The 27,409-nt window shown below is 46.3% G+C and overlaps 1 protein-coding gene across 4 annotated transcripts in view; it reads left to right on the forward strand.

Annotated features, from left to right (window-relative positions):
• MAP2K7 (mitogen-activated protein kinase kinase 7) overlaps positions 1–27,409 on the forward strand; it is a 160,947-nt gene that overhangs the window by 121,909 nt on the left and 11,629 nt on the right. For all 4 annotated transcript variants that reach the window (XM_069231731.1, XM_069231733.1, XM_069231734.1 and 1 more), the window contains one exon: positions 2,580–2,722. In XM_069231731.1, the coding sequence (XP_069087832.1) occupies positions 2,580–2,722 (143 nt within the window). The remainder of the gene's footprint in view (positions 1–2,579; positions 2,723–27,409) is intronic.

Below are 27,409 nucleotides of genomic sequence, written 5' to 3' on the forward strand. Positions count from 1 at the left end.
TGCCCCCAACATGCACAGACACACACACCCCCTCCCCACCCCAACATGCACAGACACACACCCTCCCCACCCCCAATATGCACAGACACACACCCCTACACGCACACATACACTGCAACAACACACACCCGCACACAGACATGCACACAAACGACCCACGCACATTTCCCATACACACAACACCCCCCCCCCCTGCATGCATACACGCACTCGCACCTGCCTCTACATCCTCACACGCACACCCCCATGCATGCACACAACACACAACACCCCCCCCCCACCCCTCTCCCCTAACGGACAATCAACTTACCTTGTCCTTTGATCCTCCGGGAGGGGAAGGGATCCATGGGGGCTGCTCCACCTGCAGCTCCCAGTCACCAGAACACCGCCACACTGAATCATGGGAGGTGATTCGGTGGGCGGTGTTCTGATGACTGGGTGGTGGAGGTGGAGCAACCTCCACTTCCCCTCCGACCGCCAGTATGGCTGCTGGCGGCTCTCCGTCCGAAAAAGGACGGAGGGCTGCCAGCAGTCATCATACGCCGCATGGAAAATCGCCTGCACTGGTGGTCTTCAGCACGGCGGTTCCGTTTGAAAAAGACTGCTAAGGTCGAAATGAGGGTCTAACTGTATATGTTTTGCTTCCCCTACACCCACCATGCTTCCACCCCCACCCGAACGCCACCTTGCAGGCATCAGTGCGGCCCTTGGTCACATCACAGAATAAACTGTGTCCCTGAGTACCTATGCACCATTGAAAGCTTGATTGCTTTAAAGAAAGTTTAAGGACTGTGGCAGAATCCATCCAACTATGATCACTTATCTGAGAAGTTCTGGACTTAGTTCGCGCAGCTATGTTTCTCTATAAGGTCTTTCAGAAAAAACTCTCCTGTATGCCTCTCAGCTTGAGCACGTGTGTGCCTGAATTTATCTGCAGTCAAGTTGGAAGACCCATGTATGACATGGAAAATTACCTTGATACAGCTATCTGTATACTTTCACAATCTCTCAATATTATGTTGTGTGCAAAAAATCTTGTGCAACGTGGCATACAACTGGTACATCAAATGAGTGTAGCTACCTTTCACGCTTATAAGAATAGACTGGTGAAGAGAATGAGGACATTTCAGAATACACTTTTTTCCCCTGTTGCAGTTTCCATCAGTAAGAAGATCTACTGTCCATTGGATGCTATGTGTTGTGACTTGTGTATAGACCTTTCAAGGTTAAACTTTTTGCAAACCTAAGCTTCTTTCTTGGATACTCTACCTTCCTCGTGTCCATCACTTTGTCCATGACTTTGTGAACTCCAGGTGTTGTGTAGTGTACTTGATTAGAATCGGATGATTAGGGCCCATCGTGTATTGCAAATACGCTGATTCCATTCCATCTTAAAGAAATGTTCCTATGCGCTTTGTAATTGAGGAATTTGAGTATTTTTTCTGCCTGAGCAAGGTCTTTGCTCTAGTCTCTCTTAAATTGAGTTTGATCGGAAATATGAAAACCAGTCTCCAGTGATTTCTTTTATCTGTGTGTAATCTGCAAATGTGGAATACTATATAAATAAATGTGCGACTGTGTAATGTAAAACAAAAAGTAAATGACATCTTTAATATATAATGTTCCTACCACGAGGACATTTTTCCTCCTCATCCTAGTTTCGGCAGGCTTGATTGACTCCTTCACCTCACTGTACTTTGTACAGCACTTCAGTTATAAGAAGCTTCTGTTACCATATACACAGTTTTTTGGAAAGCATTTTTTTCTTTGAGCTATGTCAGTGCTGTTAAATATCCCTTAAATTGAAAAAAGAAAATACATAGATGCTTTTTGTCAGCCATCGCTGTCAGCTTATAGAGGTCTCGTCTCCTCGCTGGACATCTTCACATGTTTTCATAAGGAGGTTCCTTGGTGCAGCTGCTGGAACTCCTCCACATACTTTATGCGGACATTTCACACTGAAGGCAGCTTGTGCAAATTTTTCCTTTAACTTTTTAACCCATGATGTCCGCTAAGTGACAGCCATTTGTTTACGTTCTTGAATGCCCGGTTTGGTTTTCTTCCTCACTTTTTCTCTACTTGGGAACTCTCACCAACAATATTTGCGAATAGGGCAGAGCCAGGATGTGGAAGTTAATATAATGTTACTTTTATGGTGAATGTTACTCCTACTCCAGGGCTTTCTCCTATTTCTAACTCCACGCCGACTAATCAATCTTTTTGTTGTCATCCGCCAGTCCACACACTAGCTTGCTAGACATGGATAGTGGGAGTGGGTGTGTAGTTGTGCAGAACATTCCACAGATCTTCATAATAAGATGACACTGCAGTTTGAAGAAGTACCCTACCAGTAGGCAATAGACATTGCAGCATTTGAGAATTTCCCTCCTTTCTTAGTCATACCCGGAGCTATCCTCTGTTCTCAGTCCTAACACATTTGCTCACCAGCTCTTGCCATGTTTTCATGCATGCATTTGTTCGCATATGTTCTGTGGCACTGCCTATTTTCAGGTTATTATTTAATTTGTCAGGAGGCATACTGGTGCCTTCTCTTACAAATCTTTGCATTTTCTTTCCAGGTGGAGTTGGCGACGGGTCAGTTCCCGTACATAAACTGCAAGACTGACTTTGAGGTGCTCACAAAAGTGCTTCAGGAGGAACCCCCTCTGCTCCCCTGTAACATGGGCTTCTCTCTGCACTTTCAATCCTTTGTGAAAGACTGGTGAGTATCTGAAGCAGCCCGCGTAGAAACTTTTGTTTACTAGTCACGTTGTCATCATGAAGGCTCACCCTTTTACTTTATGATGTAGCGGACTTGTTTTTAAATTTACATCTCTGCAGTACACTGTTTTGTTTTCATCAATATTGCTTTTTTATTATCCCTCTTATTCTCTCTGCCACTTGTCAGTGATTTGATCATTGGAAATTTTGTCTGGTCCCTAGCCCACACGCCTCTGAACAGTTAATTGAATAACCTATTTGCATGTGTACCGATCTCTTTTGCTGCTGATGTAGATTTCTTTGTGATGTGCCATAGTCTGCCTGTACTTTTGTCAAATGACTTGTTCTACAGTACAAAAAAAGTATTTTGCTTCCTAAAGGTTTAACTCTGTAATGCCGTAGACTTGGGATTTTCCATGAAGCAGATGTGCTCAGGGGCTACCATTGATTCCAGGAAGGAGTTTATATAACTGCTGGTGACTAGGTAGTTTCTTAACAAAATTCTGCTTCTCTATAAAGGCAGATTGTTTGTTTTTTATTTTTAACAGCCTCTGATCTGTCAGGGAAGTTGTTGTTTAAGGCACTTGAAACAGCTAGTTACAAGTTTGCGGTATGTGCTATTCCGTTTATTTATTTTGAAATATTTTTTTATTGAAATTATAAAATAACGGGGAGAGGAAAGCAAAAAAAAAAACAGGGTGACAGATATTTGAATCAAATTGCATATATTTTTTTAGCAAGTTTGGCCGTAGATTCTCATGCTTAGCATATCCTGCCACCTAGTGGTGGCCTCAGACGTTTACAAGTTGTGTTTCTTTGGAGAGTTCCTGAGTCACGAGGTGTGGTGAATCCTCCTCTAGTGTGGATTGCGCATGTTCATTGGCTCCTTTTGTCAGATTTATTTTTCCGCTGTTGGGCTCAGATGTTGATCTCCGAGCTCCACGACTAAAGCCCGTTTTCAGCATCTAGGTCCTTGCAGTACTCTGTTTGTCCTTTCAACGTAGACGATGAAGACAATCGTATACACCGGCTGGCTACAACCAGAGGGATGAAAAAGACGCAGTTCAGTTTTTGGCCTAAGTGTCACACCAGTTATTTCAAACAGGACCAGCACAAGGTCTGTAATCTCTTGTCTGTCCATGGCACACGACGAAGGGTCGTGTGAAGTGCATCTGGCGTTCCGCTCCCAGAAGACGCTTCAGGAGCGGAGGGAGCGTTGTTGGGTTCACTCTACAATGCAGAGGTGTACAGAAGATATGCCTGACATTTTCAAGGAACAATCGACAGACCTAAAACAAGAGATCAAAAACACTGTGATACAGGTGGTACCAATGGACATCCCAATACTTTTTGCTAGCAGCGCAACAGCTCTGACTCCGAGACTGATCCATCCATGCAAGGGCAAGCAACTACATTGGCGAAAGCCTCGCATTACCCTCTGCAGTAGTGTAACAGCAACAGTCTGTTGTAGGCCCTTCAAAGCCCCAATTCCGCAGACCACCCTTATCACAGATGCATCATTTCAAGGTTGGGGAGCGCACATGCAAAGCATCACAGTACGCAGTCTATGGTCAACTACGAAACACCTCCACATCAATCATCTAGAGCTTCTAGCAATTCATTTAGCTCTAAAAGCTTTTTGCAGTCACATTCACAAGGTAGTCCTGATACACACGGACCATATGACTGCAATGTATTATATTAAAAAAAACGGGGGGGCATGGGTGTAGGAAGTGTGGGGGACGCAGGGGATATGTCCCCCCCCCCCCCCCCCCTGATTATGGAGTGGGGGGGGCACTCGGGACAAGGGTGGGGGGGGACGAGGGGGACAGAAGAATTTTCCCTTCTCCTGTAATTCGCAGGGCCAGTAGTGCATGAAAGCGCTACCTATACTGGCCCTGCACTTGACCTGTGACCTGGCTCCAGGACACTCGCCCTCTGCCCTTTTGTTGTGCTGCAGCACACAAGGGATTCTTTCTCACCTTTCCCTACAGCCACATGCAGTCTGCACTTCTGAGAACAAAGGGAGATGAGAGAGGCCCTTTGTTGATTGCTGTCTGCATCCCGTCCCTCCTGAGCCCTACCCTTCCATTGAAAATCGAACCCTGAAGACAGCAGCAAGATTGGAGAAGGTAAGGAGGTTTGGGTAATTAAATAAACTATTGCCAAGTAACTACATTTCTTTTTAAATACAGTGCTGCAGAGTATCTCCCTTTCTAAAAACAGTATTGTTGAGTTACTGTGAGATATGAGCTGGGCCGGCTTTAGCACGCTACGGCACCCTGTGTGACAATGTTTGTTAGTGCCCCAGTTTCTGTCGCCTCTGTCTCACTCTCTTCTCTGTCTCCAGCTCGCCTGCCCCAGTGCTAATTATTGTTCCCTAACTTGACATCCTGCCCCCTCAACATTTCAGTCCCCTGTCTCTCCCTCAACCTTCCTGGTATTTGTGAAAGCCCGCTCTGAAGGCCAAGGGCTGTCTGTAAATCTCATTTCCTGCCAATGGCCTGTGGATGCAAAGCCAGCACTGTGGCAGCTCACAGGCTTTACAGGACTTCACAGGCGGTGGAGGAATAGAGCATGACTGCTGGATAGACAGCGGAGAGACTAGCACACAGCATGTGTCCCAGGAAGAACCAGATGGCCTGAGAGACGGACAGGGCTAGGTAAGGCAGCTAGGGCGATGCAACCGGTGCTGCTGCACTGGGTGCTGACTTAGGATGGGGGTGCTATGTTTGCAAGTATATTGTGACTTTAAAAGCACCTGCTGGATGTTCCTTGCCACCAACAGTTTTCAGGCAACAATAAAAATCTCAAGTTAATTCTGGTGATTAATGGTCTTTCTGGAGAGAGATTGAAGTTTTGTCTAGTGGAAGTTTTGACTCATCATAAAGTACAGGGTTACTATGCCTGCTACAAAGGATGTCTACATGCAGATCACAAAGTGTATATAATGTGAATAGGTCAGTGGGTTACTGCTTTTGTCAGATGCAGGAAAGTACCCTCTTTTTGGCATGGTTACCCCACTTTTTGCTTTTGTCAGTATGTTTTGAACTGTGTTCAGTGGGATCCTACTAACCAGGACCCTAGTGCTCTCTCCCATCAAATTTGGTTGCTTTGACCACACACACACACACACACACCCACACACCACACTTGGCATACTAGTGCCCCTTATAAGTGCCTAGTATATGGTACCCAGGGCATTGGGGGATCAGGGGTTCCCCATGGGCTGCATCATTTATTATGTATTATGCCACCCATAGGGGCCCATGTAAACTGTGTTTGCAGGCCTGCCATTGCAGCCTGCGTGCGTGAAAAGGTGCTTGCACCCTTTCACTTCAGGTCACTGCACCAGGTCACTGTAAGTCACCCCTATGGTAGGCCCTCCTAGCCGAGATGGCAGGGTGCAAGTACCTGTGTGTGAGGGCACCTCTGCAGGTGCAGAGGTGCCCCCACGAAATCCAGCTCCATTTTCCTGGACCTCTTGAGGGTGCGTGATGCCATTTTACGCTTGTACTAGACATAGGTCACTACCTATGTCCAGCTATATAATGTTAACTCCGAAGCTGGGCATGTTTGGTAACAATCATGTCAGAATCATACCCCAATACTATTGTCAGTATTGATTGTATGATTCCATGCACTTTGGGGGCTCCTTAGAGGATCCCCAGCATTGCTCCTACCAGCTTTCTGGGGTTTTCCGGGCAGCCCACGCTGCTGCCACCCCTCAGACAGATTTCTGCCCTCCTTCTGCTGATTGAGCAGCTCATGCCCAGGAAGGCAGAACAAAGGATTTCATTTGGCAGAGGGAGGCAACACCCTCTCCCTTTGGAAATAGGTGTTACAAGGCTTGGGAGGGGTAGCCTTGCCAAGCTACTAGTATGCTCTGAAGGGCACATTGGTGGCCTCCTTGCTTAAACCAGTCTGTACCAGTTCAGGGACCTCAGCCCCTACTCTGGCGCAAAACTGGACAATGGAAAGGGCGTAACCACTCCCCTGTCCATCAGCACACCTGGAGCTCCTCCAGGTGGCCACTTGATTCTGCCATCTTGAATCCAAGGTTGGCAGAGGCCTCTGTGAGCATCTGAGTGGCCAGGTCAGGGAGGTGACGTGTCAGCCCCCTCCTAGGTGGTCACTCTGCTAGGTGACCAATTCCCCTTACTGGGCTATTTAGGGTTTCCTTCTTGGGTGGGTCCTCAGATTCGACGTGCAAGATTCCTGCAGGACTCCTCTGCAACATTTACTTTGACTTCTGGCCACTGGAACCGCAACTGCACTTCACCGGAACCTACAATCTGCAGCTCCAGCGACAACTTCGACATGGTTTCTCCGACTCCTTCCAGCAACTGCAACATTTGCCCAGCTGTGCTTCCTCTGAGGGCTGCAAGTCTTCAGTCTGCATGAGAAGAAAGAAGGAAAATTCCTTGGAGTGAAGGAGTCACTTACCTGCATCCGTAGGCACCAACTGCAACAACAACCGGCTGCGTGGATCTCCTCCCCTCCTTAGCTGCGTGGATCCTGCATCAGGGGTGGTAGTCTGAAGTGGTCCCCTTGGTCCTCTCTCTACCAGCTGTCCAACTTTGGAGTAGGTAGGTCCTTGCCGTCCCATGCAGGACAGTACCCCCATGCACTGCATCTCTTGCAGCTACCAAGGCTTGTTGTTATATCCTCCAAGGGATCTTCAGGTTCCGTGTAGCCCCCAGCACTCTTCTCTTTGAAGCACAGCCCTCAAAGTGCTTCGCCTGTGACATGGGACCTCTCTTTAGGTGTGCTGCGTGGGCCTCTCTGCAGCTCCTGGGCTCCTTGCCTGTAGGTCTTCCGTGGGGGCTGCCTCTCCTTCTCCAGACTCTCTGCCTTGCTGATGGTCACCTGGGACTCCCCTCCATGGGTCGAGTCCCCCTAGACCTTGCAAGTCCCCGGCAGCTCCACTTTTCTCCTACTGCGACATTTGCTTTTGCCAAGGCATGTTGGTGGGTTTTCCACACCCCAGACTGACTGCAATTCTTCATCCGGCGTGGGACATCAACTGCATCACCTAGGAACTCTTCATCTGCTCCATTGCTGACCATCTTCGTCTCCCTGTCGACCAACTCCTGCATCCACAGATGGGTGGGTAGTGGCTCCTGCCACGACCAGACACTCCTACATAAACTGGACTTGGTCCCCTTCTTTTACAGGTGTTCCTCTTCCAGGATCCACGTAGTTTCTTGCAGTCCTGTGTGCGTTTTGCAATATCCTTCTCTGAAGTCCTTTTGCTGAGTTGGGGAAAAAACAATAACTTACCTCTTTTCTCCTCATCGCTGGGGGGCACTCTGGTACTTACCTTTGGGGTTTCCTTGTTTGGACCCCTCTAAGCCTTCAGTATTGCCTATTGCTTTTAACTTTTTCCTATTGCTTTTTATGCCAATTTTTGATAGCTGCTGTACATATAATAGTGTGTTGCTTACATCCTATTGGAGTATTGCCTATCTAGTGTTTTAGTGTTTGTGTTACTGTAATAAGGAACCTTTATTTTCGTAACACGTGTTTCTTTCATGTGTGTAAGTGCTGTGTGACTACAGTGGTATTGCATGATCTTTGCATGTGTCCTAGATAAGTCTTGGCTGCTCATCCACAGCTACCTCTAGAGAGCCTGGCTTCAAGACACTGCCTACACTTCACTAATAAGGGGATACCTGGACCTGGTATAAGGTGATAATACCATAGGTACTCACCACACACCAGGCCAGCTTCCTACATCAGAGAGCTCCTTTTTTGTCCCCTGCAATTTATAAATTAAAACTTAATATAGAACAGTGAACTCCTCAAATAGCTGCATGCAAACATCAAGGTATAGATTAGAGCGTTATGATTTCCCCCACTTTTTGATTAACTTAATGTTGCAAAACAAGTTAATTTGAGCTTAAATCAGTTCTTATTATTAAAGAGCGCCCCCAACCATGGTGTTATGTTTTAAATTCTGAGTTTGGTTTCTCCAGATGAAGCACTCTTAAACTATACCTGCTACCAGTATGGATGACCTGTGACACCAACACCTAGTAGCCCTGTGTCTTATGTAACATTTCATATACACTGATTTACACATATATGATTATTGTCTCTGCGTAATGTCTGTGTGATGTAAAGTGCTTTGACACCCTAGACTGGTATGAGGGATGAATGATGGAACAACTCATGCGTATATCATGCATGCCTTAACATCGCATTCTCAACAACGACCGTGTCTTTACTACTATGCATGCCTTTACAACGAATTTCATTGTAAAAGCATGTTTGGTAAAGGAACATGTGTGGTAAATTCTCCCTACCCGGCCCCCTTACACCTGATACCGTACTCCACCCCTCCAAGCACTTAAAACTGCCCCTGCCCTAAGCCCTAAACCCCCTGCCCTGAGCCCTAAAAATAACCCTGCCCTGTCCTAAAAACTACCCCGACCCCCACTCTGAACCCTAAAAACCTACCCTGAACTGCTCTAAAAACTACCTTCACACCCCTGCCCCCACCCTGAACCCTAAAACCTGCCCGCTCTGTCCTAAATACTACATGACCCCCACCCTGTACCCTAAAACCTACCCCACACTGTCCTAAAAGCTACTTGAACTCCACGCCCTCCTCCTGAACCCTAAAACCTACCCCACCCTGTCCTAAAAACTACCACAACCCTACCCTGTCCAAAAAATGACCCCAACCTCCCACCCTAAACCCGGCCACAGCCCTACTTACTTCTCTCTCCTCTGCTTCTTCCTGTTCCACCCGGACAGCTAGACCACTCTCTATGCTGTAACCACGCAGATGCGTGGTAAAGATGTGTGGTAAAGGCATCCGTGCTAGACCCATATTTGTGGTAATGGCAGCGTGGTCAATGCATTGCATTGATTGCGTTGTAAGGGATATTTCCCGGTATGAGTGGTGCTATAAAACTAATGAAATGCATCTGAGAGAGAGTGGTGACTGATAGTAGTGAAGGAATCCGTGGCGGAGGTGGTCACCGGGGGGCGCCAACAAACCATGTCGCACAGGGCGCCACCAGCACTAAGGCCAGTCCTGTCAGACAGCACAGCAGTTCACAGGAACGTGGCAGCACAGAGACTGCCACTTGACAGTCAGACAAGGACCTAGCAGCAATCATAGGCCTTACTGGCCTTCATAGGCAGGCAGGGGCCCAGAGACTGACACAGCCTGACTAGAAAGAAAGCTCGCAACAGGCAGCACAGTGCATGGCAGGCAGCACAGGAATTGACGGGAAGCACTGCGCCCAGCAGGCAGTACAGGCCTCTTAGGACTTCACACAGGCGAACAGCATCACAGAGCCTGTTGCTGCCTAACAGGCACCAAAGGGCACAGCAGACAGGGAACTACAGGCCGCACAGGATTCGACTGGAAGCGACCGCCTTCCCCATCTCCCCCCACCACGGCAACCCTTCTGGGTGAAAACTTTGTGCAGGGGGCCCACCTTAAGGTTGTCCCTGTCCCCTCCAGAAATGTAGTGTCTCCTACACTCCTGAGGGGGGGTGGGGGGGGGCACTCATTGCAGCTCTCCCCCCTACTGCAGAACATCTGTCACTATGAAATACATCACAAAATCCACCTCGTAGCAGAATACCTAGCAGCGGTGGACAATTACTTTGCAGATATTCTCAGCAAAACACATCAAGCGCAGGAGTGGGAGATCAACACACCACTTCTACACTCCTACTTCAAAAGGTGGGGAACACTGGATATAGACCTATTTGCAACACATCTCAATGCAAAATGCCGAAACTTTGCTTCCAGGTTTCCTCACCCCCAATCGAAGGGCAGTGCCCAATGGATGAATTGGACAAGGATATTTGCTTATGCTTTACCCCCTCTTCCACTAACTCCATTTGTGGTGCAGAAGCCAACACAGACATCCCTCACACTAACCTTAATAGCCCCAACATGGGCACATCAAGCATGGTTCACAACCCTACTACAAATATCAGTAGTATCACACAAGAAGTTACCACTTTGGGCACATCTTCTGACTCTAGATCAAGATAGGATAATGCACCCAAAATCCCAGTCAGCTCAATCTAACAGTCTGGCTTCTTCGATCCTAGAACTAGGACACATTAATCTACCAGAAGAATGTATGGATAGTCTAAAACAAGCACATAGACCAAGTACACGAGCATGCTACGCAGCTAAATGGAAGAGATTTGTAAATTACTGTAAAAACAATTCAACGTCTATCACCAACATTGCAAGACCTTATCGGTTATCTTTTCCATCTACAGCAGACTTGCTTATATATCAATCCGGTTGCACTTGCCGCTTTGGCTGCTTACTTGCAGAACAGACAAAATGTCACTTTTTAAGTTCTAGTATTTGGGAGGGATGGGGGTCACAGAGCCTGAGGCAAAATGGCCGCACATTAGGGCTGCTCTGCCTGAACTTAAAACCCACCAAAAATCCTGACTAAGAGCCACCATCCAACCAAAAGTGGAGGAGCGTGCGCTGCACATCCTTCCATCTGTGGAACAGCACGGAGGGGGAAGAGATCGCCACAACAGATGCCGGCTGGACTGCTCAAGTCAGCAGAATAGCAGTCTGACGTGGTAGAGTAGGTGGCCGGTGGACGCAGAACAGGGCATCGCAAAGGCCAGAGCGAGGTAAGCAGGCGGTGTGAGAGTGGTGGTGCGGGTCTGGCATGCCCACTGGCCCGAAGAAATAGCAGCATCAGGCGGCGGACTCCAGGGACTATGCCAGGTGATGGGAGAGGTCCTTGGAGAGGCCGCCGGGCCCGGCGGTTACGCCAGGTAGTAGCAGGAAAGTGTGTTGGGGGCTAGGGAGGGGGACTGCACGGCGCCCCACTGGTCTCATAACCAAGTGGATGGGCAAGATGTTAAATTCCAAAATTCCAAGACCTTGGGAAGGGAGCAGCGGTTTGAACTTGAGCGGTAGATGTCAAATGCCTGATAAACCCCGCTCGGACTGGCGGCATCTTCTTTTGCCCCATCTTGCTGAGAGGGGAAATATAATTGATAACCCGTGCCCTTGCTAAGCCTGCATGACAAGTGGTGTGGAGTCCTTGGGGCACACGCAGCATCTGTGGTGGGCAGCTGAGTTCAGTTATTTGCAAGAACGTTGGTGGCTGCTCACTGGGAGGTGCCATAAATGCCCATACCCTATGCAATAAAGTGCTAGTTCAGCACCATCACTAGTAGGAGAGAGGAGTGACCATCTCCTGCTTGCAATCTCTCTGGCTGCACAAATCAACTAGTGCCACTATGGGTAGAGTGGCGAGAGGACACGCCCACTTAACATTTGAAACAAGGAGGGCTGCCAAAAACCTGCCCGATGCCCAAACGTCTGAAGATATGGACCAACAACCACAGTCTGTCCCTGCACTTGAAACAGTGTTAGCAGGCGTGCAAAGTCTAAGCTCGATAGTCTGATAGATACTCTCTAAATATCCGTCTTGATCACATGGCAGCTAAGCTGGATAAACAACCAGCTCGAATAATGGGTGCCGAGCAGCGGATCTCAGATGTGGAGGACAGCCTACAGGCTCTAAATGTCACCAAATAGAAAAGATCCTGGAGTTGATCCATGCAAAAAACGAGGACCTGGAAGCACGGTCACACCGCAACAACTTGAGGATTGTGGGGGCGCCGGAGTCTACTGACAGTGGCCTGATGGAGAGGTATGTGGAGGACATGCTCCATGACCTATTCAGAGCAGAAAACGTATCCGATATGCTGGTAATGGAGAAGAGCCCATAGATCCTTGGCAGCCCGCCCACTGCCGGTAGCAGCCCAATGCCCCATTATTGCCAGGGTCTTAAACTATAGAGACAGAGTTTCTGTACTTTATTTAGCCAGGGAGAAGGGTGCAGTGCAATATCAGGGGAACTCAATTGCATTTTTTCCAGATTTCACGGTGGCAGTACAGCAGGCCCGAAAGGAATTTGCCCCCGTCAAAAAGAAACTACAAAACCTAGGCTTATCATATACCAAGCTCTACCCAGCCCGGCTACGCATAGATGTCTGTGGCCAATCCAAGATATTGGCTTCACTGCAAGCAACACAAGCATAATTTAAAGACATTTGCGTCGCTACACACTGGCTGTGCGTCCCCAGATCCAGAGGGCCCAGAGAGTTGACACTGCTCAGACGGCCTGTTAGTAATAGCGGACTCAGGTCCCCTGGCCCCTTTGAGACTTAAGAGTTACCAGGAGTCTCCTCACCTGCAGATAATTTAACACAGGCAGCAGATAATGAGGCGCAACAGGATAAAGACGGACTCATTGATGACCATTGCTGGCAAATGGGCTGCACAGCTACCTATTTACCCTTCTGTACAAGGTGTGAGGAGAAAATACACCTTGGGTTACAATATCTTGCATCTGCCAAATTAGGTACATAGCATGGAGGCCCTGAGTAAACTGGTCCTAGCCACCTCCTGGGTCTCGGACAGCCCCACAGAGGGTACACCTCGACAGGTTTACTGATTTAATAATAAGATGATGTTAATTGTTGTCAGTACTAGCCCAAGTGTTTGATGTTGCCATGTACTGTTAGCATTGGTAGGGGTCTTTAGCTGGCTGGGAAGGCTAAAGTGGGAGGGAGGGTTAAGGAAAGTTGAGTTCTATGTCTGTTACTGCACCACACCATGACTGCGTTGTGTGTGTGTGTGTGTGTGTGTGTGTGTGTGTGTGTGTGTGTGTATGTGTGTATGTATATATATGTTCGATGGCATGTGTAGCTGTAGATACACATGCTGTGCACATCCTGCCATCTAGTGTTGGGCTCGGAGTGTTACAAGTTGTTTTTCTTCGAAGAAGTCTTTTTCGAGTCACAAGATCGAGGGACTCCTCCCCTTTCGGCTCCATTGCGCATGGGCGTCAACTCCATCTTAGATTGTTTTCTTTCCGCCATCGGGTTCGGACGTGTTCCTCTTCGCTCCGTATTTCGAATCTGGAAAGTTAGCTCAATATCAAAAATTTGACGGTATTGTTCGCGCTTGGTACCGGTTTAGTGTTAGCGTATCGACACCGATAGCAGAAGCGCTCCGGCGGCCCTTCGGGGCTTCCGCTCTTCAGCGGGGCCTGGTCGGCCCGACCGCATCCATCGACATAACTAATGGACCGGACCCCCTTCCGCTTCTGTCCGAAGTGCCACTCGAAGTATCCTTATACAGACCAACACTTGGTTTGTAATCTGTGTTTATCACCAGAACACAGGGAGGATACTTGTGAGGCCTGTTGGGCGTTTCAATCAAAAAAGACCCTACGTGATCGAAGAGCGAGAAGTCTACAAATGGCGTCGACACCGAGAGAACAACTCGACGTCGAGGAGGAGGAAAGAATTTCCATCCAGGAGACGGACTCTGACGAATCCGAAAGTGAGCGACCCACGATGATGCAGAAAACAGTGAGTAAAACTGCCCCGTCCAAAACTCACACCAAGATCGTGAAGGCCAAGGGGATGCCACCGCCAGCAAGCCATGGCTTAACCCATCGAAAAGAAGGTGACCAAACATCGGCACCGAAAAAGGCCAAAGAATTGCCAAAGACATCCGACTCCAGTCGAGATTCAGGCACCGAACGATCTCGACACCGAGAGTTCGGCTCACCCAAGGTGAGAAAAGTAACATCGGAACCGAAAAAGACTTTATCGGAAGCATCGGTACTGAAAAAAAGCAGCTTCGGAGCCGAAAAGAAGCTCTTACACAGAAGAGCAAGGACTTTCCAGCCAAATGCATGAAAAACACAGATTTGAGCAGGAAATAAGTATGATGGAACCAGACCATACGCAAAGGAGGTTTCATATCCAGAAAGAGACTGGAAAAATTCAAACTCTTCCTCCAATCAAAACCAAAAGAAAGCTGGCATTTCATGAGTCAGAAATGCAGCCGAAGGCGAAGGTAGCCAGAGATAAAACCCCACCACCAAGGTTTTCTCCACAACCTTCCCCACTACACTCACCACCGCTGTCCCAGGTAAGAACACCTCCAATGCAGTCACCTACGCATACAGGGATGACACAGGATGATCCGGATGCATGGGACTTATATGATGCACCAGTATCAGACAACAGCCCAGATTGTTACCCAACAAGGCCATCACCTCCAGAGGACAGTACTGCATATACGCAGGTACTATCAAGGGCAGCTACGTTCCACAATGTCGCAATGCATTCAGAGCCAATAGAGGATGATTTCCTGTTCAAACCTTGGCATCCCCCCACACTCCTACCAGAGTCTGTCAATGCTCCCGGGCATGCTCAAGCACGCAAAACAAGTATTCCAGGAGCCAGTTAAAGGAAGGGCTATCACGCCTAGGGTGGAGAAAAAATACAAGCCTCCCCCAACGGACCCTATGTTTATAACACAGCAACTTACACCAGACTCGGTGGTCGTAGGATCAGCAAGAAAGAGGGCAAACTCTCAATCGTCAGGAGACGCTCCACCGCCTGACAAGGAAAGTAGGAAGTTTGATGCAGCGGGCAAACAAGTGGCAGCTCAGGCAGCCAATCAATGGCGGATCGCAAACTCAAAAGCCCTACTTGCTCGCTACGACAGGGCACACTGGGACGAGATGCAACACATTATACAACACTTGCCCAAAGAACACCAGAAACGTGCCCAACAGGTTGTGGAAGGACAAGCAATATCCAACAACCAAATAAGGTCCGCATTAGACTCGGCAGCATGAACGTCAACACTGCGGTAACCATTCGCAGGCATGCATGGTTACGAAGCTCTGGATTCAAGCCAGAAATCCAACCAGCAGTGTTGAACATGCCTTTTAACCAGGAACAATTGTTTGGACCGGAAGTGGACACAGCAATTGAAAAATTAAAGAAGGACACTGATACGGCCAAAGCCATGGGTGCGCTCTACTCCCCACAGGGCAGAGGCACATTTAGAAAGCCACAATTTAGAGGGGGGTTTCGAATGCAAACGCCAAAGCCTTCCACCTCACAAACCAGACCCACCTATCGGGGACAATACCAGAGAGGAGGGTTTCGTGGCTCATATAGAGGTGGACAATTCCCAAGAGGAAGGGGAAAGTTCCAGACACCTAAGACAAGTCAAACCAAACAGTGACTTCAATGTCACAAAACCCCAACACTTAACACCAGTGGGGGGGAGACTTACCGCATACTACCACAACTGGACACACATAACTACAGACGCATGGGTCCTAGCCATTATCCAACATGGTTATTACATAGAATTCACAAGTTTCCCGCCAGATGTGCCCCCAAGCGCACACAATGTGTCCAAACAACACTTAGACCTATTACAACTAGAGGTCCAAGCATTATTACAAAAACAAGCAATAGAGTTAGTACCCAACCATCAGAAAGGAACATGTGTCTACTCAATATATTTCCTAATTCCAAAGAAGGACAAAACGTAAAGACCTATATTAGACCTCAACCCTGAACCTCTTCATCAAGTCGGATCACTTCCACATGGTAACACTTCAAGACGTGGTTCCCTTACTAAAAAAGGACTACATGTCAACGTTAGATCTCAAGTATGCCTACTTTCACATACCCATCCATCCTTCTCACAGAAAATACTTAAGGTTTGTAATACACGGCGTACACTATCAATTCAAAATGTTACCGTTCGGGATAACAACAGCCCCAAGGGTATTCACAAAATGCCTTGCAGTAGTAGCCGCTCACATAAGGAGACAGCACATGCACGTATTCCCATACTTAAACTACTGGCTAATAAAAACCAGCACTCAACAACAGTGTCTTCTTCACAATACGTTATAGAAACTCTACACAAACTAGGATTTTCTATAAATTACCAAAAATCACATCTGCAGCCATCCCAAATACAACCATACTTGGGAGCAACACTCAACACACAAAAAGCGATTGCCACGCCAAGTCCACAAAGGGTCCAAGCGTTCCAAAATAAAACATCAAGCGTACAGCCAAACCAACACTACCAAGTAAGGTTTGTAATGAAACTTCTAGGCATGATGTCTTCATGCATAGCCATTGTCCCAAACGCGAGATTACACATGCGGCCCTTACAACAGTGCCTAGCAAAACAATGGACACAAGCACAGGGTCAATTCCAAGATCTAGTGTTGATAGACCGCCAGACACACTTCTCGCTTCAATGGTGGAACCCTATCAATTTAAACCAAGGGCGGCCATTCCAGGACCTCGTGCCTCAAGATGTGATCACAACAGATGCTTTCATGATGGGGTGGGCAGCACACCTCAACCAGCACAACATACAGGGACAATCAACAAAAACAACTCCACATAAATCATTTAGAACTGTTGGCAGTGTTTCTAGCATTAAAAGCATTTCAACCACTAATAGCCCACAAACACATTCTTGTCAAAACCGACAACATGACAACAATGTATTATCTCAACAAACAAGGAGGGACACACTCGTTACAACTGTGTCTCTTAGCACAAAAAATTGGGCATTGGGCAATTCACAATCACATTCGCCTAATAGCACAATACATCCCTGGCATTCAGAACCAGTTGGCCGACAGTCGAGATCACCAACAAACGCACTGAAGGGAAATTCATCCCCAGATCCTACAGGATTACTTCCTACGCTGGGGAACACCAAAAATAGATCTATTCTCAACAAAAGAAAACGCAAAATGCCAAAGCTACGCATACAGGTACCCACACCCTCAATCCAAGGGCAATGCGTTATGGATGAGTTGGTCAGGGATATTTGCTTACGCTTTTCCCCCTCTCCCACTCATTCCGTATCTGGTAAACAAACTAAGTCAAAACAGACTCAAACTAATACTCATAGCACCAACCTGGGCTCGCCAACCGTGGTACACAACACTGCTAGACCTATCAGTAGTACCTCACATCATATTACCAAACAGGCCAGATCTGTTAACGCAACGCAACGCAACACAAACAGATCAGACACCCGAATCCAGCATCGCTCAATCCAGCAATCTGGCTCCTGAAGTATTAGAATTTGGACACTTAGACCTTACACAAGAATGTATGGAGGTCATTAAACAAGCTAGAAAACCTACTACAAGACATTGTTACGCAAACAAATGGAAAAGATTTGTTTACTACTGCCACACTAATCAAATTCAACCACTACATGCTTCCGCAAAGGACATTGTAGGCTACTTATTACACTTACAAAAATCTAAGCTAGCATTCTCTTCAATTAAAATACATCTCACAGCAATATCTGCCTATCTGCAGATTACACATTCAGCATCGCTTTTTAGAATCCCAGTCATCAAAGCATTTATGGAGGGACTAAAAAGAATCATACCCCCAAGAACACCACCAGTACCTTCGTGGAACCTTAATATTGTATTAACACGACTCATGGGCCCACCATTCGAACCCATGCACTCTTGTGAAATGCAATACTTAGCTATTAGAAAGGCTACTTTCCAAGTTATCACATCACTTAGAAGAGTAAGTGAGATACAAGCATTTACTATACAAGAATCCTTTATTCAAATACATAAACATAAAGTGGTTCTCCGTACAAATCCCAAATTCCTACCAAAGGTCATATCGCCATTCCACCTAAACCAAACAGTGGAACTCCCAGTCTTCTTTCCACAACCAGACTGAGTAGCCGAAAGAGCCTTACATACATTAGACATAAAAAGAGCACTAATATATTACATTGACAGAACAAAACAATTTCGTAAAACAAAACAATTGTTCGTAGCCTTCCAAAAACCTCATGCAGGTAATCCTATATCCAAACAAGGCATTGCCAGATGGATAGTTAAATGTATTCAAACTTGCTTTATTAAAGCAAAAAGAGATCTACCTATTACACCAAGAGCGCATTCCACTAGGAAAAAAGGCGCCACAATGGCTTTTCTGGGGAATATACCTATGACAGAAATTTGTAAGGCAGCCACCTGGTCTACGCCTCATACATTCGCAAAGCATTACTGTGTAGATGTGTTAACAACACAACAAGCCACAGTAGGACAGGCTGTATCAAGAACATTTCAGACAGTTTCAACTCCTACAGGCTAAGCCACCTATTTTTGGGGAGATTACTGCTTATTAGTCTATGCACAGCATGTGTATCTGCAGCTACACATGCCACAGAACGGAAAATGTCACTTACCCAGTGTACATCTGTTCGTGGCATGAGACGCTGCAGATTCACATGCGCCCTCCCACCTCCCCGGGAGCCTGTAGCTGTTAATAGTTGAATGAAAATTGTAAATTTGTAAATAAATATTATTTTAATACACATTATGTACATACATACCTACTCCATTGCATGGGCACATCTAGTATATTCACAACTCCTACCTCTGCGGGGAAAACAATCTAAGATGGAGTCGACGCCCATGCGCAATGGAGCTGAAAGGGAGGAGTCCCTCGGTCTTGTTACTCGAAAGGACTTCTTCGAAGAAAAACAACTTGTAACACTCCGAGCCCAACACCAGATGGCAGGATAATGCACATCATGTGAATCTGCAGCGTCTCATGCCACGAACAGATGTACACTGGGTAAGTGACATTTTCCATATATGCCTCACTCTGTTTCAAACAGTGCCCCGAGGTACCTCCGGCACACCTGCAATTGAAGTGACATGGCTATCGAGGTAAGACGAGTGACATTGCTAACGTGGAATGTCCGTGGGTTCAATATTCCACGTAAGACACAACAAGTACTTGCATACATTGCTAGACACAATGTTCAGATTGCTCTTTTGCAAGAAACACATTTCACTGGCTGTACGAATAGTAACACCATGTCTCGGCCTGGAGTCAGAGTGGCCTCTTCATACTCCGGGGAGGTCTTAATCATAATAAAAAAGGGGATCTCGTTCACCTTGGCACACTCAGAGATAGATGATTGTGGGAGATACGTCATATTGCAGTGTACACTGTATGAAACGCAGGTCATATATTTGCAAGTATGGTCCTAATTTAGATGAACCAGAATTCTGTATGTCACTATAGCGCTGAATATTAAAGGTACCTCCAACAGCCATCATTTGGGGAGGACCTTAACACATAGCTGGACCCCTGCATGGGTAGCTCCGCTCTTGGAGACTGGCAGGGTATATGGGCGGCTAGCATGAAACATGAGGGAATCTACAATGGTATACATTTGGCTGCTGTGAAACCCAACTCTTCGAGAGGGTACGTTTATCTCATCTGTACATGGCACATGGTCCCAGCAGGACTACTGGCTAGTGTCCAGAGAAGTAAGCACTTGGACCACAGAAATTCAGCATCTGACAAGGACACTGTCAGACCATGATCCGGTGAAACTAGTACGGGCTCTGCCCACACACATTCCTGCTCCCTTTACTCGGAGATTCCGTGCCACCGCCCTACATGATGCAGTCTTCAAAACTAGGATGAGGGAGGTGATACAAGACTATTTTCACAGAATAACCTTGGCTCGGTCTAAAGGGTAAGCACAATATGGGAAGCTTTTAAGGCTCATGTTAGGGGGATGTGCATGCGCCTACAAGCAGGTATTCAACAGGACATCCATACACAATTGCCAGACACTGAACAAAAAGTTCAAAGGTTTAGAGAATCAATACATGCCATCCCAAGATCCTGGGATACTTGCAGCAATACAGGAGCATGTCACAGCATATAAAGAAGAGGCAGAAAGAGAGGCATGGTTCTTCCTTAGACAGCATGTGGTGAGGGTATATGGAGAGGGTAGACACCCTGGTAGAAACTTGGCCCTGAAGCTAAGAACACAAAGGGCACCCGCATATGTTACAGCAGTGTCCACACCAGACGATACCGTAGGCTATGACACCCCCACCATATTAGCCACCTTTAAGAGCTACTGTTCCAGTCTATGTAGCAGCCGTAGCTCAGTCACAGGCCCGGAGATTGTAGAATATCTTGAGGACATTGCACTAGTTTGGCTGTCGGATGGTCAGTGTGAATATCTGGCACAGCCCATAACTGTGGAGGAAGTGAGGGAAGCAATTAGCACCTTGAAAAATGGCAAGGCCCCAGGGCTGGATGGCCTAACAAGTGAATTCTACAAGGAGTTTGCTAATCTGCTAGCCCCCCATTTACTTGCTGTTTACAAAGAAGCGTATAGAGCAGGGCAGCTGCCCCTCTCCCTTAGCGAGGCCCTCATAATCCCCTTCCTCACGCTGGAAAAAACACCCAATAAATGTAGACCACTATCGTTAATTAATATTGATGCCAAGATATTAGCTAAAATTCTTGTGACGCCCTTGCAACCTTTGCTCACTACGATGGTCCTAACGGACAAATCGGGCTTCATACCTCACCGGTCTACGGCTCATAACCTGCGTACCATTTTTACACTTCTTCATCACCTAGACCCAGACTTGCAAGCAGCTGCGGTGCTGCTAGATGCTGCCAAAGCCTTTGACTCCCTTGAATGGACATACATGTTTTTTGTACTCGGCCGCATAGGGGTACCGCAGAAGTTCTTATGGTGGACCGGACTGCTATATGTGGACCCAATAGCCTGCATGAGAGTTAACAAGCATACATCTCAGCTGCTGACCATATCCAGGGGTACGAGACAAGGTCCTCCCCTCTCCCATATTTGCACTGGCCTTAGAGCCGCTAGCATGTATAATAAGGCAACGACATGCAGAGGCTGCTCTGTGCTTTACGAGTCGTACACTGGCCATTTCGCTCTATGCAGGCGACGTGGTATTATATATCCGAGAGCCTCAGCGACACCTTGCGAAGGTTATCTGCGAGTATGTACGATACGAGCGATACTCGGGCCAGAGTATCAATTGGAAACAATGTGTTATACTGCCTCTTACTCAAAGTACTGTACCGCATCAGTTAGATTATCCATTGGAGTGATGATCCAGTCAGATATCTGGGTATCTGAATACCCACGGACCCTGGACGTGGGATCCTGTATAACTACGGCACAGTTATGGCCTGGCTAGATGATCAGATTTCTAAGTGGATGCGCCTACCACCATTGCTGGCCGATAGGGTGGCCCTGCTCAAAATGGTAATGGTGATTACTATAATTGTTCACTAGCATACATATTCAACTAGCACAAAACTTTTTATAAAATATACATTCCAAGATGTTGACACTGGTCTGGGCCAGGAAACAACCAAGGGTAGGGTGGAAAACGATTACCTTGCATATGTGTATGTAGGTTTCGAGGTACCGGACTTATGTATTGTCTGTGCGCTCAGACACAATACGCACAGTACTGGTTATACCCCAGACATCCATGCCGCACATAGCGGTTGAATGAGATATAGCAAATACTATACTTCCCAAGGCATTCCTTATGCATGGAAGGCGGATGCACTGCACAACTGAGATCAACATGGTCGAGTGTACACATGCAGTTGAGGAAACCCTTATCACTGACAGTAAAGTTGTGTTGTATGTTTATGTATAATTGAGAAAATCTAATATAAACAAAAAAAAGTTCCAGTAATTAAAGCCTTCATGGAAAGACTTATGAGTCATTGTAAGATTCATTATCTAGTTAAGACATAACTTTCTGTACTAATCTTTGCCCGCATGTTCATCTTTTCTGTCCCTATACTACGCCTATCCTAAAGATCACCTGATGAACCAAAAATAAAAATAAATAACTGAACGAAGGAGCCAAGTAATATGCACAATACACACTAGCAGAGGAGTCACTACACCTTGTGACTTGAAGACTTTATAGAAGAAAAGCAACTTGCAAATGTCCGAGGCGAACACTAGATGGCAGGCTATGCTCAGCACATTAATCTACAGCACTACACATTGCGAACAGATGCTTACAGTGTAGGTAACATATTATTTATAGTCCACATTGCCAAACATTACTCTCATTTGGATTATTACTGTGAAGCTCATATCTACCTCTCATTACAAATATAACATCCCTTAGCCAATCACAAACTTTAGGGATGAAGCCCTCAGCCATGCTCTAGCTACTAGGATTCTGGCCAGCACGACTCACAACAACAACACCAATTTCCTAGTCAGATGTGGAGTGCCTGCAACGTAGCCCAATAGTAATGGTAGCGGCGTACATGTTATCTGATTGGCATCAATTATATTGTTCCAGTGTAAGATCTCAGACCAGAAGTCTGTTTTTTTCTGGAAGGGAGGGAGATAGTGCCAAGCCAGCCTCATAAAGTTGGTCTGTGCACCATGTAGTGCAGGTAGAGGATATTGCTTATGCATAAATGGGATCTGTAGAGCAAATTGTGCCACTAAAGGCTTAGGTTGGGTCTATCTGACATCATTTGTTGTAGATCAAATGCTGTACAGTGTCCGGTCATCTAACGTTGGGTTTGGAGTACTACTACTAGTTTATTTTCAAAGACTTTGTTTCTGTCTCATGCATGCACATGTTGACTTATTATCACACTCACCAAACCCACAACGCAGTGAGCAGACCCCCCACCCCTCTGTGATGTGTTTTTGCCATCATCGGATTTGGAGCTCTTTTCTGTACTCGATGAAGAAGATGCATCACCACTCACGAACCCTTTATCCAGAGATTTTCAGAAAACTAAACCAAGGCAGTGCACCAAATTCATAGTGTAATTTTAAGAGAATTCTCAGTGCTGTATTAGCTATCCACTTTTAAAGGGCTTTGATCTCATTTAGTAATGACTTTGAAGATCGTTGAGTATTGAAGATAAGCCTTTTCCTTTTTGCCCCTCTGTCATAAAGAGAAGGTGCATTCATGCCAGCACAGGGTATGCAATGTTTTCTGTGTTTGACAGGTAGAGGCCTACATCTGAGAAGGCTGCCCAGCAGTGAAATGATAGGAAGTAGCCTTACTACTCCACCATGGAAAAGAGGAGTCCTACTAGATGCCCACCTGCCTTATTAAACATTTGAAAACAATGCCTAAATGGGGTAACAAACTCATGCCTGGCAGTCTCCCTGGCGTTTAGTGGGTATATCAGATATGAATGAGAGGAGAAGGAAGGTTTACTACAACTCATACCAGAAGTGTACAGAGAGTTTGGATATTTGTAACGGTCTCAGGAATGTGTGGTAATAGTAAAGGAAGCCCAAAGCCACACCACAAGGGCTTGTTGTGTTGCTAAATAGAAAATATTGGCAAATTACTGCATACCGGTGATTTACATTGCCTGTAGATCCCCTTTATGCATCAGCACAAGATAATAAAATACCCTGTGTACTTCTATCACAGAACGCTGGCTTCGCTTCTGCCTTTATTCATGATTAGCCATACTGAACACGTTTGAAAAACAGGCAAAAGTTTTCAGTGGTCAAGTTCCCAGTTATAAAGGTATTTATGGAGGTTTTGCAAAGAGTATTTCAACAAGAACACTGCTTCTCCAGTATTAGATCTTTCATAGGTTCATCCTCATTTTTTAAGTGGAAGTCCCACTGTATTATCAAACAGCAGTATAGATAAACTTTGTATTAAAAACAGTGTTAAAGTGCATTCACAGCTTAACTGCATCATTTGAAAAGACCCAAAGTCCAGCCAGTCAGGCGACGGCATCCTTTAGAACCCTCACCATAGATGCTCCAGTCTCCAAGTTTTTCTACCGCATGTCGTGTGAAGAGTCCGTGAGCTCTGCTCAGTTTTTTCCTTACTTCAGCTTCTAAAGCATCAAGATGTCGGATGTTTAAAAAAAAAAAAAAAAAGAGCACTTTAGTTTCTGTAAATCTTGTGGGAAGAAGAGATTACCTGTGGATGACCCACATTAAGACGGTCTATACTGACTTTATCCTAACCACAAACCAAAGAATTGTAAGGTATGCAGAACTTTTTCTACTAGGACTCTCAAGGACAGAGAAGCAAGACTTCTTTTATGGTTACAAAACAAAGTCACAAAAAGATACTTCCTCAGACAAGGAGAGCGACACCTCCGCTCACTCTCACAAGGGATCACGGTCCCATGACAAAGGGACTTCTGAGGTAGCCATAAAGGCATTAAGAACTTTTCACCATGGATCTCTCACAGCCAGTAGCAAAAAGGAGAAAGTGTCAACATTCTCCACAAAAACTATCCTGTTTGATCCTTCTGTGAGGTCTGCTAAACATATTTCCTCAAAAACCCATACAGCTGTAACTATTGTCGTTGACGAGACCTCAAACTATGACAACCGTGGTCGACACGCCCATACCATTGACGAAGACCTCGTCGACGAGACCATCACCGTCAATAACCCTACAGTTGATGAACACACCATTGCCATGTATTCCTTTGTCAAGGACACAGTCAACAATTAAAGTAAGCAAAACATTTCTCAAACCTCAGGACACCTCTCCCAGCAAGGTGTCACCTTATCGTCCAAGTACCTTGCTTGATCTGGAAGACTATGAAGGTGAAGAACCTTTTGGTACTGCTCACAGCCCCTCTGAGCTGCACATAAACTATCAGGAGGATGACGAGGAAAGAGATGACTCCTATTATGGACAGTATTGTACCTCACAATTCTCTCCTAGATATCTATCCCACGATGCCTACACACAGCATCCACAAGAAGAAGTACAAGTACCACTTTCACTGGTTCACGATCAACAGGCTATGCTGCAGGGCTACCATTGACGGTTTCCAGTCAATGCCCCACCTCCTCCCCCTCCTCCATCTACAGTCCCTGTGACACAAAGACCTGTTCCTCCACCCATGATGCCAAGAATGACCCCAGCTTCTTCAGTTGCAGCACCCCTAGGGGATGTCCCTTGGCCATCTGACGATGATGGAAAAGAGGGTGAGGTACAGGACACCCGTCCAACTCAAGACGAATGGGATGATTATCTCATTCCCATGCCTGCTCCTCCAGGGCCGCATCCCTCAAACTCCCCTCCTGATGACAGCAGGGGTTTGCACAATTTAATAGAAAGAGCTGCAGCAAGATTTTGACTTAGCTATTTTTGATAAAGAATCCTATTGTTTCCTTTATGATTTCAAGGAACAAGCACATCTGGGAAGAGGACCTGAAACTGATGCAAACTCCAGCAACTGTGGCGCCATCTTGGGGCTCTAGGATAGACAAATGTGGTAAGGTGTCTGCACATTAATAGATTTAGTGCCTGAAGACAAGAAGTCGGAGGCCCACAAGATTCTACAAAAAAGGGGAGCATACATCCTCGGTGACAGCAGACTGTGTGATGGATATTGCCTCCACAGGTTTTCCACAATTGGCAGGAGCTGCTGTTTTACGAAGGCAGGGCTGGCTCAAATCAACATCTTTTAGGCCAGAGGTACAATCAAAAGTCCTCGACATGGCATACAATGGTGAAATACTATTTGGAAAACATGTTGACAATGCCCTACAGACACTGCAGTTCTATTGGTTTCTCTTTCTAGGAGCACATGGTAGTGGTCTTTCTACCCACAGAGGAGGTTACCAGAGCTACCATCAGCCCTTTCAATCCCTTTTAGAGCTTATCTGCAGCAACCATACTGCCCACCACCATCAACGGCCTACACTAAGTACGCAGGGCGACTAAGACAATCCACACAATCCAGGGACACCGCCTGTAAACAATGATATCAACCGGGTGCCAGCTACCACAACCTCACTGAATCCAGTGGGTGCAAATATTTTGAACCATCTTCATCAGAGGGGTGAAATAACTACAGACACGTGTACTGGATCTGATCGCCTATGGTCATACACTGGAATCGATACAGAGACTGCCAAACATACCATCAAAAGGTGCCCCTCCCCCCATCTTCACTTATTGCGGAGGAAGCTCTCACAATGCTCGCCATGGGAGCAATCAAAGTGCCATTCGACCAGAGAGGCACAGGTTTCTATTCTCGTTTTTTCTGGTACATAAATCAGGCAATGGAGATCAATTTTGGACCTCAGAAAGCACAACAAGTTGCTCAAAAAAACAATCATTCGGTGTGGTTGCTCTAAAGGACATAATGAGTCTCCTAAACCCTAGAGATTATATGAGCACTCTCGACTTGCAGGATACACATTTCTACATTTCCATACATCCATAGTATTGCAAATACCTCAATTTCACTGAAGCTAGTGCCCGTTACCAGTTCAAAGTCCTCCCATTCGGCCTCAAATCAGCGCCCTCTATTTTCACAAAATGTCTAGCTCCAGTTGCAGTAGCCCTCCGAACACACAGTCATGAAGTATTCCCATGCCTGGATGATTGGCTGCTAAAGGGCAAACACCTATGCAAGCTACCAGAGAAACAAGGAATTGTATGATTTTGCTTCACAAGTTGGGACTTACTTTAAACCTTCAAAAACCAGGTACTGTGCCCTGCAAATGATAACATTTCAAGGCTCTATCCTAGATACCAACAAGACAGAGCTTTTCTGACTCTGGAAAGACAGCAGAAATTAATTCATCAACCCACACAGTCTCCTGAAAAAAAAAGTTGGTTTCAGTGCGTCGGTGCAAGTCATTCTAGGGATGATGTCTTCTGCAATGAACCTTATTCCGCCTAGCTCATCTAAAAATTAGACCTCTACAGAAGGAACTTTAAGAGCAATGGATTCAGTCAGAAAGGGTATTTCATGGACCTCATCAGGATAACCCCAAGAATGATTCAATCTTTGGAATGGTTGTCTCACATCCTTGACATCTCCAAGGGCCTCACGTTCCTACCGTTAATACCAGACTTCACCATCACAACAGATGCTCTCTGGAAGGTTGGGGGAGGTCATCTCCAATACCGGCAAATCCAAGGCAAATGGTCCACCGCTCAACAATCCATGCATATAACCCACCTAGAACTCA

Source organism: Pleurodeles waltl, chromosome 4_2 (assembly GCF_031143425.1).
Source record: "Pleurodeles waltl isolate 20211129_DDA chromosome 4_2, aPleWal1.hap1.20221129, whole genome shotgun sequence".
Taxonomy (NCBI): Eukaryota; Metazoa; Chordata; class Amphibia; order Caudata; family Salamandridae; genus Pleurodeles; species Pleurodeles waltl.